At 43.1% G+C, this 20,785-nt stretch overlaps 1 protein-coding gene across 50 annotated transcripts in view; it reads left to right on the top strand.

Moving 5' to 3' along the window:
* SORBS1 (sorbin and SH3 domain containing 1) overlaps window positions 1-8,761 on the top strand; it is a 208,338-nt gene extending 199,577 nt beyond the window's left edge. For 49 of the 50 annotated variants that reach the window (XM_032491233.1, XM_032491239.1, XM_032491236.1 and 46 more), the window contains 2 exons: window positions 2,872-2,984; window positions 5,495-8,761. In XM_032491233.1, the coding sequence (XP_032347124.1) occupies window positions 2,872-2,984; window positions 5,495-5,562 (181 nt within the window). In that variant the 3' untranslated portion in view covers window positions 5,563-8,761. Of the gene's footprint in view, window positions 1-2,871; window positions 2,985-5,494 lie in introns of those variants that run through there. The other variant, XM_032491253.1, reaches the window with a different exon arrangement.
* The last annotated feature ends 12,024 nt before the right edge of the window (window positions 8,762-20,785 follow it).

Here is a 20,785-nt window from a genome sequence, read left to right on the forward strand (position 1 = left end):
CAGCCCACATGAAAACACGCGGCAGGTAAATAAAGTTGGTTACGGATTACCTGGAGGAGAGAGGTAAAGAAAACTGTCATACAGGGCAGACGGGAGCTGGGCTGACTGGTTTCATTTCTAGTGTGGGAATATAGAGGAAGGAGTGGTTAATTCTGACTAGAGATGAATGAATAGGGTTGATCCATTCATTAAAAAAAAAGTATTGGATGTCTCCTATGTTCTAAGCACATAAGAGTAAACTCCATTCACAGAGGAAGGGGACTCTGGAGTGATCATTGAAAGACAAATTGGACTTGAGAGCTAGAACAGGAAGGTAAAAGCTCTTCCCAGCTGAGGAAACCAAACGTGCAAAGGCCTGGGGTAGGTGGTGTGTTGGGAGAACTTTGAAGACCCCTGTGGCCACAGTACAGAGTTCACGGAGAAGATGGAACAAAGCTCAAGGAGTAGGTTGGGGGCCAGATTGTAGAATCCAGAATGCAAACAAAATAAATTTGGATTTTAGTCTGCATTCATTCAGGAGCCACTGACAGTTGATAAAATGAGGACCATATTGATTGTGTTCTGTTTTAGGGAGATAAGTCAGGCAACAGAGTGGAGGGTGGATTCCAGAGACAAAGGACAAAGGTAGTGGTCAGGAGATAGGAATCCAGCAAAGAAGTGATGAGAGCCTGAGCTCAGGGCCTGGAAGTATGTAAGGCTCTCCAAGGAGATAAAGGTAATAAATAAAGGGAGAAGAGAACTGAAGGTAGATCCTTGGGGAACCAACTATTAAGGCACTAGGGTGCCTTTTAAGGCCTGCAAAGGAGACTGAGAAGGAGCAGCAGGAGACACAGGCGAGGGTCTGGGAGGGTCTAGTTCCACTTGTGTGCAACTGAGCAAGCAGTGTGTGGTCAGCAGTGCCCCTGCTGCTTTTTTTTTTTTTTTTTTTTTTTTTTTTTTTTTAATTAGGTTTTTTTGTGTGGGGGAGGGAGGTACTTAGGTTTATTTACCGATTTACTTTTTAGAGGAGGTACTGGGAATTGAACCCAGGACCTCGTGCATGCTAAGGATGTGCTCTACCACTTTGAGCTATACCCTCCCCCCAGTGCCCCTGCTTCTGAGGTCAGGGAGGGTAGGAAAGGAGAAGTACCCTCCAGATGGCAGCTGGAGACACTGTTGGTGACCTCTGTGATGGCAGTGCTGGAGCGGCAAAAGCAGGTGCTCCGTTAGAAAGGCTGACAGTGCAACAGTGAATGGAAGGAGCGGGGGCTGTGCAGAGTCAGGGGAGGTGTTTAGGATGCCATGACATAAGCACATTTGTACTTAAGGAGGAGTTGGCCAAATCGAAAGTTGTAAGGGAAAAGATGTAAATTAAGGAAATAGCCCAGGAAGGGGAGTTCAGCATGTCCAGGAGAAGGGACATGGAAATGGGGGCAGGAGGGAGAGAGGGGAGGTGTAGGGACCTGAACCTGCAGGGGAGGACAATTAAAGTGCTGCCCACGACAAGCTTCATCTCAGGAGACAAGGGCAGAGCGAAGAGCCCTCTGCTCGGAATCGGGCACCAGAATTGGCAGAGGAGGCAGGGGGAGGAATCTGTGGAACTGTGTCCTAAATAGTATGACGACCATCCAGAAGCTCAGGGGACCCAGCAGCAAGGACTATGGGCCAGTCAGTCTCTGCTGTCTGGGTGAAAAGAGGGGACAGATAGCAGCAGTCATGTCCCAGAGCTGAGGCCAGCAAAGCCGCGCAGTGGGAATGAAGGGGATGAGGGCATCCTGAAAGTCTAGGTTGGTTGGGAGACAGCAGGCTGATACAGAAGCATCGAAATGTATTCATTTACCAACTGGAAACCCATCTACATCTCTTAATTCCTCAGCAGATACCTTCTTCCTGGCAGACAGATCCGTCTACCAAAGTTTCACTACATTTGGATAAATATGTAAAATTAAATTGCCCCTTTGGTTCTAGCAGAGAATCAGCCTCTTGTTTCTACTCTCTCTTGCCCACACACTGGGATTCACTGACATCTGCTGACAACGGTAGATGACCAGCTCATTTGCAAAGTTTTGCCTGCTCCTGTTGCATTTCAAAATAGCGAGTAAACAGAATTGTGAACTGGTGCACAGTAGATGCTTCTTAAGTGTTTGTCAAAGGAATAAATGAAAAAATCTTTTATTTGTTGCCAGAGCAAGTATCAGATTTCACCACAAGTAGTCCGGCTTTCTCCAGAGCCTGGTGTCAGAACAGACAGACGAAACTGCCTGAGGCCAACTAGCAAGAAATAAAAATCTTAACCCCAACATCACTGGCATAGAAATGCTTTCACGAGTTCCAGAAAAATGACATCCACATTTAAAAGCAGTTAATGAAATGTGTCTTGGCAAGTAAAGAAACTCAAGGTAGCTTTGCTGAACAGTGAGGCAATTGGGACGTACTTTTAAAAATTATATAAATATATACATGACAATTGACATACCCTCCCCATTGTATGTAACCAGAATATAGTGTCTGTCTCTGGACCCAAGTCACTTCTGATTATCTTTGATGATCTACATGGATTGTCCTATCCATGTTAAGAAAAAGAATTAACTTTAAAGGGGAGTATTTGGGCAAAAAAGCTTGGCTGCGCTAACCAAATGAAACTAAGAGGATCGATCACGACTTGCTTCTCAGAAGTTCCCCATCCCTGTGAATTTTAATTTACTTATCACATGTTGAATGGATCTCCCCAAATGCTAAGTTACTAGAGACATAGCCAATAAAACACTTTTATTCCCACTGGTGAGTAGGAAGCCCTACCTAAATGTTGACTGAACTGAATGGGTTTTAAAAACTCACTATTGAATCCCATCAGTGATTGAGCCACTTAAGACTTCTTTTTCTCTTCTATAGACTTAGCTACCAAGCACTGTATAGCTATATTCCACAGAATGAGGACGAATTGGAGCTCCGAGATGGAGATATTGTTGACGTCATGGAGAAGTGTGACGACGGGTGGTTTGTCGGTACGTGATCTCATCGTGCTTGTCTTACTACTTGTGAGTTGAAGGAATACCTAGCAGTGATGAGTCATGAGAAAAGCAGTATTCTCTGCACCGAAGGAAGAGCCTTCTCGCTTCCTGTAACGCCATCAGGAACGCGGGGCCACCACGTTTGCTCTCAAGGCAGTGACAACGGTACTAACACTGAACCTGAAAACCACATATGCCAACCTCTGCTGCATGGAAGGGCAACAGAAGTGCCAGCTTCACTCACTGAGCTCTGTTGGCATTTCTGTTGTGCATCTGCCAGTCCTACATTTGGACATTTTATTTTTTAAAACCCGTATGGAACAGCACAGCATTTGAGCCTAGGTTTCTGCCATGAAACTCAAGCTTAGGTGCAGACATTCCAAAAACCTTATTGACTCCAGGCTTTGAATAACTTTACTCAAAGCAACCTGCTTAAGAAAGGATTCACCATCAGGAGGAGAAAAAGATCAGAATTTGAGATTCTGTAACAGAACAGATGCTTGCTTGATATACTTTCTTACTGAAATTCTCTCAACAAACAGCCCGAAGGCAAAAATTGTCTTCTTTTCACAGATTCAAAAACTGAGACCTAAAGTGGCTAAGTAACTAGCCCCAAAGTCACCACCCTGGGAGCAAACAGTAGGCCCTGTATTTGAACTCAGGCCCATCTCTCCCTGAGCCTGTGTTCTTTCTACTCAGGCACAGAGATGATGTTGGGAACCACCCACACTCTGTCTCAGTTCTCCCCTTCAACAACTGGCTTTAACTTCTTTCCAAAGACCAACTCTTTCCCAATCTCTCTAGATGTTTGCTAAAGTGAAGTCATGTCAGGGCCAGCATAAATGGGAAGCCAGAAAGGTTGGGCTTGGCCTCGCCAGCCTCTGAGAAAGCCACCCCCTCCTCCCAGAGCCCCCCCCCCCACAGCCTGCGGTCCCCACTACCTTGAGTCGTCCTGTTCAGAAGGAAACCAGATCTGACAAATCAGCAACATTCAAGTGCAGTGCAAAGTCCAGTAAAAACGTCGTGCAAGCCACATATGAAATTTAAAATTTTCTGAAAGCCAGAGTGAAAAAAGTACAAAGAAACCAGTGAAATTAATTATAATATTTTATTAAGCCCAGTGCATTCAAAATATTATCATTTGAACATGCCATCAGTATAAAAAAATTGCGAGGGAGGCATTTTACATTCTCCTTTTTGTGCGTAGATCTTCAAAAGCCGACGTGTGTTTTATAGTCACAGCAAAGCTCGGTCCAGACCAGCCATGTTTCAAGGGCTCAGGAGCCACACGTGGCTGCCATATCAGAGTGCAGGCTAGTAGGGATTAGCAGTTAAATTCTTCTAGGAACATTTACGTTTTTTATGATAACTTGGGATGGGGTGAGGTACTTTCCCAGCCGCTAGATAAAGGGAGTATTTTAGATTCCTTAATTCTTCAAACAGTTGGAAAAGTGGCCTCATATTCAGACGATGAATAAAAGTAACCAGCAGAGCTCATTTTTCTCACCTGTAAGGAGAGGTAGGAGGGCGTCTCTGGGCCTCGCCATCTCGATTCTCTGCAGCCTCCTTGACGGTCCCCCGGCCCCCCTGCCTCGGCCTTCAGCTGGCTGTTTTAGATGTCCTTTAGCTTTGACACATTCTTTCAGCTTTGAAGTTTCACTTCGGGCAACAACTCCAGCCCCCTGGTAGTCGCCACTTCCAACGTTGTGCTCAGCAGCCTTCTGAGGCCCTATAGAAGCCAACTGGGGAAAGGATGCAGTGATCAAACTGTGATGTCTGCTAACGAGGGTAACAATGACACAACATGTATCTGCCACCACCCCCACCCACCCCTCAGCTTTAGAGAGAGAACCCCAAGGGAAGGAGCTAGATTAGGGATCCAGTAATTCTGGATGTGGAGCAGCACAGAAAAGGGCTTTGTTCCCAGCTGGCTCCGTGGGAACCCCAGCGAACTTTGTGGTAAAGACAGGAAGCAATCTGGGGCTTAGGTCCAGGCTTAGGAGAGAAATTTCCTTTTAATGTGCAGTCATATCCAGTGGACTTTTAGAAATTCTAAATCCCTAGCACCTTGCTATGTTGGATAAATGTGGTCGTTCTTCCATAAAGGAGAAGTACTGGAAAGAGCAGGCTGGGAGTCAGAAGACCTGGAGTCAGAGCCGCCTCGGCAAGTGGTGGGGGCAGAGCTCGGGGTGGTGCGTGCACTTAGCGCTCGTGAGGTCCTGGGTTCAGTCCACCACCAGCAACAACAAAAAATCAAAGTCTGCCTCTGATGCTTATTAAGCTCTCTGAGCTTAAGTTTTCTCATCTGAAATAAACAGGAGTATTAGAAGTGCCCGCCTTGCTTACCACCCAGCATTCTTCTGCAGCCACGAGAAGATAGGGGAGAGATTTGGAAACCATATGCTCTTTTCTACAAGCTGCAGAATTGTTGTCAAGGGCTCTCTCTGAACTCATGTGAGTGAGTTTTCTCATCAGATGTGTGTGTTTTGGGTTTTGTTTTGTAGGTACTTCAAGAAGGACAAGGCAGTTTGGTACTTTCCCAGGCAACTACGTAAAGCCTTTGTATCTATAAGAAGACTGAAAACCACGGAGATGATTTTTATTGATGGATGAAGCATAATTCATGAACCGGTCTCTTTATTTAAATGTCAAATCAGTAGGAAAACTAATGCAGTGGATAAAGTAAGAAGCAAAAGAAAGGACAGAGAAGTGTGGTGTTTAAACCCTGAGCCTGTCTGAGCTTACTGCATATCAGACAGGGCTGAACCATGCAAAAAAGGAATGACGCAAATCTGTATTTACTTAGCTGCTGCTGGGAGCCACTCCAGCCCTGCCCTGCCCTCCCCGGCTTAGGTATCTGACCTGCAGCTCAGTCCAGGAGCAGCGAGGTCTGACCCAGGCTTGCCCAGCTTTGGCTCAAAAGGGCCGTTTAGCCTGCAGGACCCTCGGAACGCCTGGCAGGCCCCCAGCCACTCTCCAAGGCTCCACACAGACTCCTCCATCACCCCACAGTCCACTGATCCCCCAGCATGGCTAGAGATCAGACAGGGCTGGAGGGGCACTCCCTAGGCAGTCCCCCACTACCCCAGACCACGTCCCTCACTGGGGGGACGTGGGGAAACGGGGTGAAAGTTGGCACCGTGCTTTTTGCCTGCATACAGCCTTGCCATGGATGCCCCTGCTTTTCAGACAAAAAAAAGCACACAAGGCTTGCCCATGGAGCAGGGTGGCCAGGCAGATGGGTAAATTTGTATTTCCAGGTGATTAAAACAAGCCCTGTAGCTCTTGAGGGCCTTTGCAGTGGCTCCTTTTCTGTATCACTGGCTTTTATAGGTTTATTTACCAGAATGCCATTGCTACCCTTCCGTTTCTAGGTTGTTTTTGGCCAGGACAGTTTAGGGTTGATAGACATGTTCTCACAGAGAACCAAGGCTGGTGTTCGGTGAGTCATTGAGCACGGACCCCGATGTACACTGGGCGCCGGTGCTCCCAGCCTTGGACGAGGTTCACCGTGTCTCCATTTTCACTCCCTGTAGGAGTCCAAGGGCCACTCCAAATGTGGTGACCCACCCAGGGCTGTGACTCCTGATGCACCCTGGGAGGCTCCTCTGCAGAGCGGAAGGTGCAGGCGCAGTGACCCTCAGTGTGAGGCAGCAAGTCTGCGTCTCCCAGAGGTCTGTCCTTCGTGGGGCCAGAGCCGAGCAGGGAGCCGCTATGATGCCCGCGGTGTTCGGTCACAACTGTATCCAATTCAAGGATGTTTATCAGCCTCTCTGTTGGATGCCTTGGAGACAAAGATAGAAATGAGCCATCCCCTGCCTCCCGGGAACTCAGTGGTGATTGGGGAGATGGACACACAAAAATACTCAATCAAGAGAGACTGTGATATGTGCTAAGAAGGGTGTGAGAGGAAGAGTTGAATTTTCCCTGAAGGGATCTTAGAAAGCATTGTCTTATTTCTGTCTCGATTTGCTCACTTTTTGAACAACTCGGGTACTGGAGGAAGCTTTGTCCGTGGGTAGTTTATGGCTGGAAATATTTGGCACTGTCTCCACGGTCTTCAGCCTCTCATCCTTCCCACAAATACACATCCAAGGTCACAGACAGTAGCAATTCCAGCTCAGTAGGGTGTGTACAGAGACCCCGGCACTCTGCATAGAGCCCAGAATTGTCCCAGGACCAATGTCCCAAATTCTGGAGTCTTTATAAATTATAAGGAGGCAAAGTTTGTCTTCAGGGCCTCTGCCTCCAGTGTTCATCTTAGGATGCCATTAGCTGCCCACCCCGCCACATCAGGCAGCCACAGTATCCTCCCTTTCTCTCCCTGGCCTTTCAAATGCTGCTCTCAGGAAAGCAACTGGCCACTAATACCTTCACACTAAAGTGTAAATGACTGATAAGAGGAATGTGTTACCACCTTCCAGAGACATTTGTTTTTAACTAGCACAGAGCAGAGCCTTAATCCCAAGGGAAAAGGCTGTGGAACTAATTCATGGTGGAAGTGGGGCTGGGGGTGCAGGTGGGGTGGATGAGCTTCCTGGGGTGAAGTGACTTCTTTAAGGCTCATTGCTTTGGAAGGTCCACCTCACCATCTAAGGGCACTATGTTTGTCTCTCCTCTCCACCCAGGGAATACAGTCCAAGTGCACACGCACATGCATTTTGCACAGCAGCATTTCACCCATTTTGGAACGTAATTCTTATATTGGCTAATGTGTTTCCTGGTCTTTCTTAGATGCAAATCATTAATAACATGATCTTGTAAGTTTTTTGAGGGGTGCTTACAAAGTAGGTAATTTTGAACACCTCTTTAAATACAGCTAGAATATAAACCAATTTGTAAAGCCACATTTGCATATGATGCCAGCCTCACAACTTTGTATATCTCCAGCCTCCCAGGTTTGCCTCACCCGATTTGCCTGTTGTTGATACACATGTTAAAATTTGCATCAAACTTCAGCTTCCTGACAAAACAAGGAACAAAGGGTTCCAATTGCTCCTTTGTCTTCAGACATTTAGTAATACAAAATACCTATTTTTATGCTGAGATATTTATACAGGTTTATTAATGCAAGTGCAACTAACTGGCGGCATGCCCTGCAACACGTTTTGATAGATTAGCCATGCTTCTGGGTTAAGGCAAGCCGCAAACTACTCATCTTTTGCAGTCTCTACTGAGATCAGTACATGGAAAAAAATATCATATGCTTAAGAAGTGGGACTGTAAATATGTATATTTAACTTTGTATAGCCCATGTACCTACTTTGTATAGAAAAATAATTTTAAAAATTTGAACTGAAGGGGGGTAAAATAAGGAAGTCATGAAGTTTTTTGCATTTGTATTTAAATGAAGGAATTCCAAATAACTTACCTGCAGATTTTTAGCACAAAAAATAGCCATTGTAAAGTGTAATTTTAAATCATTCTGAGACAGAAGGTAACTGTTCTCAGTTATAGTGGTTTTTTGTTTTTAATTTCTTTTTTTTTTTTTTGCAGTCCTATTTATCTGCAGTAGTGTTAAGTCCTATTGCTAGAATAGGTTACTACAAGAAAGATTATATTCTGAAAGAGAAATAACTGATCTTATATATAACCAATTAATTTAAAGTATTGCCATTTAAATTACACACCAAAAGCATGTACTATGCACAGATTTTTCTGTTCATCTGTTTTTCTTTATTGCAGTGGATTGATTTGGCAAATAGAGGTTGAATTACTACATTTGCTGCTGTACATACTATTTAATAAACTTTATTTAGAATTGCGTGGCATATGTTCTTACCATTCATTGTTTCTTTCCTTCCCTTGCCAAGTTTCTCAAAGGAGGCTTATATTCACTGCTGCACTGTCACCCACCCTCCTTCTCCATTCTTAATCACTCACCACCTGGCTACCACCTCACTACCTTCTGAAGACCCCACTTCTTCCTCTAGTCTCAGTAAGCTAACTCCATGACTCTCTGATTTGATTAACTTTGACCATTTCACCATTCTTTCTAAAGTACGTTTATATTTGTTCGGATTACAAAAATAATGCTTACGGGGGAGAGAGAAATTAGGAGTTTGGGATTAGCAGATACAAACTACTATACATAAAATAGATAAACAAGGTCCTCCTATGTAGCACAAGGAGCTACATTCACTATCTTGTAATAACCTATAATGAAAAAGATGTATAACTGAATAACTACACTGTGCAACAGAAACTAACACAACATAAGTCAGCAATATTTCAATAGTAAAATAAAAACAGGTGGAAACGTTCGTGCAAGTTAAAATAGATACTTTGAACAAACAAAAATACATGTGTCTCTAAAAGCAAAAGTGAAACAAAATGTGTATAATGGGTGTCGATTTACTTCACAAGACATGGGTACAGAAAATGAAACAGCACTTGGTTTTTCTAAACAGGTTAAATCTGGCTTCTCTTGCTGTGGTGGCTGAAAATTCAGTCTGTCCTGTTCCCTCCCAAACCCAGCATGTCGAGGCCGCGCACTAGGGATCTACCTTTCTTGGCACCTCCCTTTGGGGTGGAGTCTCCTACAGCAGCGTGGGTCTGTCCCGTAACAGCAAACCCCAAACCTCCACCCCACCCTCTCTGATTCTGTCCTTCAACTCAAAGCCCCTTTTGGGTGACTTGGTGGAATCCCCCTTGGGTAAACCTCAGTCCTGAGGAAAGGGTCATCTCCCAGGGTCTGACAGCCTTGATACTGGGCCCTGCCTTCCATCCCGTCCAACATATCTGTCAGCTGTACCCTCCAAGTACCTCCAGAACCCAACCCCTTCTATCACCATGGTCCAGGTCATTTTCTCACCTGATCATTGCAGTTACTTTCTAACTGGTCTTCTCCCCGCTTTCACGCTGGCACCCCTCTACTTCAGTCTGAACAGAGCCATCAGAGTGATCATTTGCAAGTCAATCCAAACCCTCTAGTGGCCTGTCCTGTAAGAGTGGTACAATGGCCTCGAGTCCCTCAGACACTGTCCTGCCCACTCCCTTACCTCTGGCTTTGTTTCTCATTGTTCCTTCCAGCCACACAGTCCTTTTTGGCCTCAGACTCAGTCAAGCACACTTCTGCTTTAGTGCTGTCTCATTTTCCATGCCCCTGTCTTCATACTTCATGTACACTCTGCCCCTGTGCCTGCCTGGAAGACCCTCTCCTCCAGAGCTGCATAGCCTCCTTCCTTCCTTTGTGTTGCCTTCTCAGCGAAGCTTTCTCTGGCCACTTTATATGTCACACGACCCTACAGCCTCCACCCCAGCATTCTAGCCCCTGTCCCTTCCTCTATGCTTCTCCACCACACTCATCAGCATCACTGTTGTGTTTTCACAATCAATCGTATAAAACCCATGAGGGTAGGGATTCTGTTTTGCAGTTACATGCCCAGCACCAAGAGTCCCTAATTAGTTGGCACTCACTCAATTCTTTGTTGATCAAATAAGTGAGTGAATAAGTAATTGAATGAGTGAGCCCCTCTAGACCAGAGATCCGAGGACTCAGACTGTGAAAGAAGGGAACCATCATTATGCCACTTTCTTAAAACAGCAGAAGCAAATTAATCTCTCCAAATATTCTGGGCTCATACAAACGTGGAAAGTCAACCTTCTCTGGTGACAGTCCTCTCCTCTCGGAGATCACCTAACTATCCAATATACGGTCCCCTGAGCCTTTTCCTTTGCACATTCAAAACACACATCTATAAACAAATCCTTTACTTAGTCTTACACACTTTTTTCCCACTAACGCTAGAACTTGGACATGTTTCCGTAATTTACTAAACCAATCCCTTATTAATGATGCAACAATTTGAGGCTACTGCCAGCTTTTTACCACAACAAACAATGCAGCATTGAGTAGAATTATTGGCACAAAGAACAGGAGGATTTCAAATCTTAAAGAAGTATCGCAAAATTGCCTTTCAAAAAAAAAACAATGAACACTCACTAATTTACACACAAAGTCCCTGGAGTGTCTGTTTCCCCACCACCCATCTGTCTACTTCCACGGAAGGCTGTTCCTTGGTTCACCTGCCTTTTGTTTGGCCAGCAATTTCTTAGTCCTCTGTCTACATCTTCCCTGCATCTCAGCCCACTGTTTTCTCTCCACACAAGCTCCTTCAGGAAGCAGATTCCTCACAATAGAATTTGGCCCAGAGAATCAACTGTCTAAGGGCGCTAAGTGGTGGAAAACTAGCATACTCGTGGGTGTTGAGCACAGCGCTGGGACGAGGGCGCTGGAGCCAGCCTCAGGCAGCAGTGACTCCAGACACTCAGGCTTTCCCTCTCTGCATCTGCCTGATTCTTGGCTCCGTAGGTCTTGTTCGGCTGCATTTTCACCTGCTGAGAGTGGTCACAGGAACCGTGCTGCAGGCAGCTTCAGCCTCATTCCTCCAGTTCTCTGACTCTAGACCAGGTGAAAGGGCCTCCCTGCTCAGCTTCCCTGAGAATAATTCCAGGCCCTGGCACACCCAGCTTGGATAGCTACCCTTCCTTGACTCGTTGCTTTGGTTAAAGAGGCTGGAGTGTGATTGGCAGGCCCACCAGGTTGTCATGAAATAGGGGACAGGAAGCGGCCAGGGGAGGGGGCACTGCTATATGGGAGGAAGACAGCTGGACAGGTAACTCCTTGGTCCAATGTGCAAACTGAACTCGGAGTGTTACTGTGACAAAATCTGGGACGTGGAACACTATTTTCCTCTCCCAGGACAAACTTCAGTGTAGCTGAGTGTTGGCTCTGTGTGCTGAAGCGCTGAGAGCCAAGGTCCTGAGAAGGACATGTAGGAGATGTCCATCCAGAGGGGCTGATGCGACCCAGGGGATGTGCACAACTGCATCACACGTTAAATGTATTGGGACTCTTCTGAAAGGGAGCTAAGATTCGTGTCTCCAAAGTCATGTATTTGGATGAGTTGTATGCTGATGTCTTTGCCGTGTCTCAGCATGTAGAAATCAAGCCTGTCTCAGGGACGCTTACTGGAGGCCTCTTAGGACAAATCAGTTACTACTTGATAACTGGTAATTTGTGGAATGTATGAGCTGAGAAGGTGGTTCAGATCGAAAAATGTAAGAAAATTTAAAATGATGATAAAGAATATGCATATATATAACTGAATCAATACACTGTACACCAGAAACTAACACAACATTGTAGTTTCAATGAAAATAAAAATGAATCTACAGATGCAAAAGCGCTGGATGAGAGATGAGTGACCATGTGACACCAGAGTTTATGAGGTCGGTCCTGGAGAACTACCGCTCTGCTCTCTAGCCCTGCACTCTGGCATTAGAGGCAAGGTCCCAGGTAGACTGAGTCTCTCTGGCCCCTCCTGGCTGACTCATTTTTAAAGTGACTTCTCATGCATTCAGATCCAACTGCAGAAGAGGTAGATCTGAGAATCATCTTCAAAACAGCATAAATCATGTAGATTGATGAGAGCTTATCTTAGCAATGTCAGCAGATCTCAAAGTATGGTCACCCCTCGGAAACCCTAATCCCTCTCAGGAGATTCATAAAGTCAAAACTGCTTTCACAACAATGTTCAGACACTTGTGGTAGCCAGCTTCCATGAATGTCTTCAGTTCACCTGCTGGTATTCACACTCTTGTGTGGTCCCTTTCTGTCTTCTAACAGGGTTGGACTGCGTGACTAATAGAACATGACAGAAGAGATGGTCTGTCACTTCCAAGTTGAGGCCATAAAGCCATTGTGGCTTCTGTCTCTCGCTTGGACTACACTTTAGAACTAAGTCCTAGTTGTCATGTTAGATAAATGTGCTAATTCCTCCAAAAGGAGAGGTATTAGAGATTAGAAATGATCTGAGAGTCAGAAGACCTGGGATCAAGTGCTGCCTCTGATACTTGTTAGGTCTTGAGACCAAATAAATGCCACGTAAGTTCTCTGAGCCTGGGTTTCCTCACTGGGGGAGACGTCTGAACCAAAGAGGGGGTTCCGTTAGGGAGAAGGAACAGGAAGTGATGTTTGAAAGGCAACCTGCAGTGCCCACCAATGCTCTCCCATTATTCCAGTGCCTACTGTGTACAGCACTTTCCATGCATTATCTTGTTTACTTCTCACACCAAACCTATGAGATAGGTATTCTTATCCCCATTTACAGGTGAGAAACCTGAGACTCAGGAGTTCAGCCCAAGGGCACAGAGCAAGGAAGTGGATTCTGTCTGACTCCAAAGCCAGTGTCCTTTCCATCTGATCACACTGTATTGCCTCCAAGGGACAGCCATCAGGACACATCTGCAGACTCTTATACCTCCAGATCATCTAAAGTTTACCCAAAGATAATAACATCTCCAAGAATGAACTCATGGAATCATGATAACTGGGTTAACCATTTGATGAGTACCAATTACATGCTGGAAAATTGACAGTTCGGCAAAAGATATGTGTCCCTCCTCAATCTGCCAGAGCCAACAACAGCAGCGGTGGCATAGAGGAAATCCTCACGTATCCCTACTGAATTCCATGCCATCTAATTCTTTACTACTCACAGCCTCTCAGAAGTGTGGTCCAGCCTCGCTGCCTGTACTCCCTCACCACCATGCCAATCCTCCACTGTCTGCACTATGAAGCGTCACAGATCTAAAAAGCTCAAAGGCCACCAAGAACTTTGTACTCCCCCATATTTTCTGTATGTTAAGAATGACTTCAAACAACAAGTTTACACTGTATAGCACAGGGAACCATATTCTGTATCTTGTAGTAACTTATGGTGATTAGAATATGAGAACGAATGTACATATGTTCCTATGTAGCTGAAGTATTGTGCTGTACACCAGAAACTGACACATTGTAAACTGACTGTACTTCAATAAAAATATATATTTTAAAATACATAAATACATATGTAAAAAATAATGGCTTCAATTGCAGTAGCAGGTGGCCCAAAAAATGACAACTAATGTGACACAGATCTGTCTCACATTTCACAGAAGAGCAGGCAGGGCTCTGGGTTCCTGTTTCTGACTCCCCTGGCCTTTCTCTCATCATTATTATAAGGTGGCTACGATGCCAACTCCAAGCATATCCTCTTTTCTTTTTCTTTTTTTTTTGTATTTTTTTTTAATTGAAGTATAGTCAGTTTACAATGCTGTGTCAATTTCTGGTGTACAGCATAATACTTCAGTCATACATGAATATACATATATTTGTTTTCATATTCTTTTTCATCCTAAGTTACTACAAGATATTGAATATAGTTCCCTGTGCTACACAGTATGAACTTGTTGTTTATCTATTTTTTATATCTGCAAATCTGCAAATATCTGCAAATCTCGAACTCCCAATTTATCCCTTCCCTCCCCCTTCCCCCTCTGGTATATCCTCCTAATACAACTGTATTTGGAGGCAAGAAGCAGCACATAGCACAGATTTCTTCTCTTTATATGCTTCCCTCATTAGGGAAGAAAAAACTTTTCCAAAAACCCCCCAGCACACATCTTCCCTCATTTAATTGGCTGGAGCCAATCAGGTGGCTACTCCTGAATGTAAAGAAACTGCTGAAGGGAGGGGGCAAGGCAAGCGAGGGTTGGAAATGGCTTTAAGTAGCCAATCAGCAGTAAGTATCACAAACTAGCCCTGCCTGGATGCTCTTTTTCTTTGGCTTCCAAGAGACCTTCCTGCCTGGCCCCTTACTATTTCTTCAAATTCTTCTCATCCTCTTCTTACCCCTTTAATATGGATGTTCCCCCAGCTTCTTTTTATAATCTGTTACCTGGGCAATCTCAGCTATTCTCCTTGCTTTATTACCACTTCTTCTCTGACAAGTTGCTTTTTTTCTATTTTTTAAATTAAACAGTACAGATACTACCTGTGGATTCAAGACTGTAACATCAACTCTTCCTGGGTCTCCAGACTGCCAGCCTGCCTTGTAGATTTCAGACTTGTCAGGGAAAATAGAGATATTATTCATTAGAAACAGTTGAAGCTGTCAGAACCATTTGTTGACAGACGAACAAGACACATGGGAATTTGCAATATCCTGTTTCTGAATGTCATGCACAAAACCTACAAATAGAGATCCTACTGTCAAGATATAGAATGTATGGGATAGGCAGGAAGGGGCAAGATGATGGAGTAGACGGAGCCGGAGCTCACCTCCTCTCACAAACACACCAAAATCACAATGAACTGTGGAACAACCATCAATAAAAAAGACTCAAACCTACCAGAAAAGATCTTCCATAATTCAAGACAAAGAAGGAACTGCAATGAGACAGGTAGGAGAGGCAGAATTGTAATATGACCAAATCCCATACCTTCCAGGGTGGGTGACCCACAAACTGGAGAATAATTGTATTGTAGAGGTTTTCCCAAAGAAGTGAGAGTTCCTAGCCCCACGTCAGTCTCCCCAGCCTGGGGGTCCAACACTGGGAAGAGGAGCCCCCAGAATATCCAGCTTTGAAGGCAAATGGGGCTTAATTACAGGAGCTCCACAGGACTGGGGGAAATAGAGGCTTCACTCTTAAAGGATGCACATGAAATCTCACACTCACTAAGACCAACGGGCAAAAATCAGTAATTTCATAGGATCCTGGGAAAGACCTACCTGCCAGTCTTGGAGGGTCTCCTGGGGAAGAGGAGGGTGGCTGTGGCTCACCCTGGGGACATAGACACAGTAGCAGACCTATCAGGGAGTACTTATCTGCATGAACTCTCCTTCCTGGAGGCAGACATCTTACTTGGGTCACTAGCACCAAGACCTGGCCCCACTCAACAGCCTGTAGGATCCAGTACTGGACACCTCAGGACAAACAACTAACTGGGTGGGGACACATCCCCATCCATCAGCAGACAGGCTGCCTGAAGACTTCCTGAGCCCACAGCCACCTCTAGACATGCCCCCAGACACAGCACTGCTGGCCAGAGGGCCAAGACCCAGCTCCACCCACCAGTGAGCAGGCACCAGCCCCTCCCACCAGGAAGCCTGCTCAAACCTGAAAACCAAACTCATCCACCAGGGGGCCAGACACCAAAAGCAAGAAAACTAAGACCACGCAGCCTGTGGAATAAGTCTGCAAACACAGGCCAGACCCTAACCTGGGACCAGCTAGACACTGGCCCTTGGGTGACGAGAGGGGAGTGCACTGCTGGGACACACAGGACATTTCCTACAGAAGGCCACTTCTCCAAGGTCGAGAAACTAACCTACCACATACATAAAAATACAAATAGAAATTTAGATAAAAATGAGGCAGCAGAGGAATATGTTCTAGACACAGGAACAAGAAAAATTTCAGAAGAACTAAGGGATGAGGAGCTAGGCAATCTACCTAAGTAAAGGTAATCTATTTAAGAAAGAGTTCAGAGTAATGATTGTAAAAATGATCAAAGAACTTGGGAGGAGAATGAATGCAGAGGGCAGGAAGTTAGATGTTTTCAACAAAGAGTTAGAAAATAATCAAGAGCAAAAGCTGGGCTGAAGAATACAACAAATGAAATGAAACAGACACTAAAAGAAATCAATAGACTAAATGAGACAGAAGAATAGATCAGTGAGCTTGAAGACACTAGTGGAAATCACTACTGCAGAACAGAAAAAAGAATGAAAAAAAAATGAGGACAGTTTAAGAGACCTTTGTGAGGACAACAAGCTCACTAATATTTGCATTATGGAGGCCCCAAAAGTAGAGGAGAGAGAGAGAAAAGATGTAAGAAAATAGCTAAAAACTTCCCAACCATGAGAAAGGAAACAGTCACCCAAGTCCAGGAAATACAGAGAGTCACACAGGATTAAACCAAAAAGGAGGACGCTGAGGCACATAGTAATCAAATTGAAAACAATTAAAGATATGGAGAAAATATTAAAAGCAACAAGAGAAAAGCAATAAATAACATACAAAGGATACCAGCTGATTTTTCAGCAGAAACTCTGCAGGCCAGAAGGAAATGGTATGACATTAAATAAGTGATTGAAAGGTGAAAATCTACAACCAAGAATACTCTACCCAACAAGGCTCTCACTCAGACATGATGAAGAAATAAAAAGCTTACAGAAAAGCAAAAGTTGAAAGAATTTAGCACCACTAAACCAGTTTTACAACAAATGCGAAAGGAACTTCTCTAGGTGGAAAAGAAAAGGCCACAGTAGAAACAAAATTATTAAATAGAAAACCTCACTGGTAAAGGCAAACATAAAGTAAAGGTAGGAGATCATTCACACACAGACTTAGTAGGAAGGGTACAAGCCAAAAGTTGTAAGACCATTTGTATCCACAATAAGCAGTTAAAGGATACACAAAACAATTAGAAGTAATATATAATTTCAAAAACAGTCATCATGAGGAGGGGAGAGTACAAATGCAGTTATTTAAAATGCATTTGAAATTAAAAGATCAGCAACTTAAAGCAATGATATGTATATATGTATATATATGTATGTGTGTGTGTATATATATATATATATATATAGTGTGTGTGTGTATTGCTATACCAAAACCTCATGGTGACTGCAAACCAAAAATCTATGATATACACACAAAAAAGAAAAAGGAATCCAAACATAACACTAAAGATAGTCACCAAATCACAAAAGAGAATAGAAAGGGAAAAAAGGCATACAAAACAAATCCAAAATAATTAACAAAATGTCAATAAGAACATATCAATAATTACCTTAAATGTAATGAACTAAGTGCTCCAACCAAAATACAGACTGGCTGAATGGACAAAAATAAAACCTGTATATTTGCTGTCTATAGAGACTTACTTACCTCAGCTCTAGAGACACATGCAGACTGAAAGTGAGGGGATGGAAAAAGGTATTTCGCGAAAATGGAAGTCAAAAGAAAGTCAAAGTAGGAATACTTATATCAAACAAAATAGACTTTAAAATAAAGATTGTTACAGTAGACAAACAAGGACCCTACATCATGATCAAGGAACCAATCCAAGAAGATATAACTATTGTAAACACATTATGTGCCCAGCATAGAAGCACCTCAATATAGAAGGCAAATATTAACAGACATAAAAGGAGCAATTGATAGTACTACAATAATAGAGAAATTTAACACCCCACTTACATCAATGGAAAATCACCCAGACAGAAAACCAGTCAGGAAACACAGACCTTAAATGACACCTTAGAGCAGATGGACTTAAAATTGACATTTATAGAGCATTCCATTCAAAAGCAGCAGAATACACATTCTTTTCAAATGCACATGAACATTCTCCGGGATAGATCACATGCTGAACCACAAAGCAAGCCTCGGTAAATTTAAGAAAATTGAAAATGTTACCAAACATCTTTGCATCTTTTCCAATCACAGTGCTATAAAATTAGAAGTCAACTACCAAAAAAAAAACAAACCAAACAACAAAAAACCTGCCAAAACACACAAACACATATAGGCTAAGCAATATGCTACTAAACAGCAAATTGATCACTGAAGAAATCAAATAAGAAATTTTGAAAATACCTAGAGACATATCAAAATGAAAACACAATGATACAAAACCAATGGGACACAGCAAAAGCAGTTATAAGAGGGAAATTTATAGTGATACAAGCATATCTCAGGAAACAAGAAAAAATCTCTAATAAACAACCTAACCTCACAGCTAAAGCAACTAGGAAAAGAAGAACAAAATCTAAAGTTAGTAGAAGAAATCATAAAGGTCACTATAGAATCAAATGAAATAGAGACTAAACAGTAAGAAAGATCAATAATCATGTTGGGAAAACTGGACAGTAATCCCACTCCTGGGCATATATCTGGAGAAAACTCCAGTTCAAAAAGACATTTGTACCCCAATGTTCAGAGCAGTACTGTTTACAACAGGCAAGATAGAATGTTCATCAACAGATGATTGAATAAAGATGTGATATATACACAATGGAATACTACTCGGCCATAAAAAAGAATGAAATAATGCCATTTGCAGCAACATAGTATTGGTAATCTCTAGGTCCATCTAAGTGAAATAAGTCAGAAAGTGAAAAGCAAATACTGTATGATGTCACTTATATGTGGATTCTAAAAAAGACGACACAAGTGAACTTATTTACAAAACAGAAAGAGACTCACAGACATAGAAAACAAAATTTATAGTTACCAAAGGGGAAGAGGGGGAATAAATTAGGAGTTTGGGGTTAGCAGATACAAACCACTATATGTAAAATAGATGTGGTGTATGCATGCACATGCACATGCATATGCACGCACACACACAGGCATATTACTCAGCCATAAAAAAGAATGAAATAATGCCATTTGTGGCAACATGGATGGACCTAGAGATTATCATATTAAGTAAAGTAATTCAGAGAAAGACAAGTATCTTATCACTTATATGCGGAATCTTTAAAAAGTTGACATAAATGAACTTATTTACAAACCAGAAATAGACTCACATAAATAGATAAACAAGATTATACGGTATAGCACAGGGAAATATATACAAGATCTTGTGGTAGCTCACAGTGAAAAAAATGTGACAATGAATATATCTATGTTCATGTAGAACTGAAAAATTGTGCTCTACGCTGGAATTTGACACAACATTGTAAAATGACGACTGTAACTCAATAAAAAAAGAAAAAAAAAAGAAATAGTTTGTTTTCTATGAGAGTCTATGGTTACCAAAGGGGAAAGGTGAAAGGGATAAATTAGGAGTTTGGGATTAACATATACAAACCACTATATGTAAAATAGATAAACAACAAGGACATACCATAAAGCACAGGGAACTATATTCAATATCTTGTAATAACCTATCATGGAAAACAACCTGAAGAATTAAACACAGCAAAGTTACTCAAGTACAACAGAGAAGTCACAAAATCATTGCCACTGAGATATAACCTCTTCAAGTGCTCTACACAGATTAGTGAAAAGAGCAGTTTACACACACGTATCACTAGCACCTCTATGTTGTTTGAATGTTTACATGGTATATCTAGCAGTTGACACTTAGGGTGTTTCCAGTATTTTCAAACTATGGATAGTCTATGATAAACAACCTTTTGCACACTTTTAGTACCTTAGATGCCTACTTTTTTTTCTAGCTAAGTTCCTAGACGTGGGATTGCTAGATAAAAGGGTATGCTGTATTGAAGGCATTTGACACATACATATTTTCCCATGACTGCTGACAAGTCCTGTCTGTTCTTCCTTGGAACTTATCTTGAATTTGTCCTTTCCTCTCTGTCACTAAGAATTTATCATCTTATGCCCCACCCCACTCTCAACTCATACCACTTCCTGAAATCTTTTCTTCTGTGATAAAATGCTTCCTACCCACAGAATGATTGTGGATTGTGGATTTAAAGTATATCGTTGATAAATAGTCTTATGTATTTTTGAAAAGTTTCCAAAAAGTTAAAGTGGGGCTCCTTAATCTAGGACATTGGGAGCCAAGAAAGGTAACTATCTTAAAGGGGGATGTACCAGAGAAGCTGGTGTGGATCCAGAGGGCATTTGCAGGAAATTATAGGAGAAACAGGCCAGGCGAGATAGGGAAAGGCAGACTCCAGGAAGAGAACCCCGAGCTTTCAAGAGCTGCATGAAGGACAGCACAGAGAGGAAGTTAAACTTCAGAGGGTCAACTGGGAGCAGGGTCAGGCCAAAGAGAGACTAAGGAACTATGGCATCCGGTTTACTTGGAAGCAATGGCGTCCCTTTCCAGGGCCCTGCAAAGAATGGCCAGTCCTCCCTCTTCGGCTAAGGAAAACCTCTTAAGATCCTGTTCCCACTCCAGCCACTCCCTTGTTTCTCTCCTTTTCTTTATAGCAAAAGGCCTCAAAAGAGCTGTCTCTCCTTGCTGTCCTCAATTCCTC

The sequence above is a fragment of the Camelus ferus genome, chromosome 11 (assembly GCF_009834535.1).
Source record: "Camelus ferus isolate YT-003-E chromosome 11, BCGSAC_Cfer_1.0, whole genome shotgun sequence".
NCBI lineage: Eukaryota > Metazoa > Chordata > Mammalia > Artiodactyla > Camelidae > Camelus > Camelus ferus.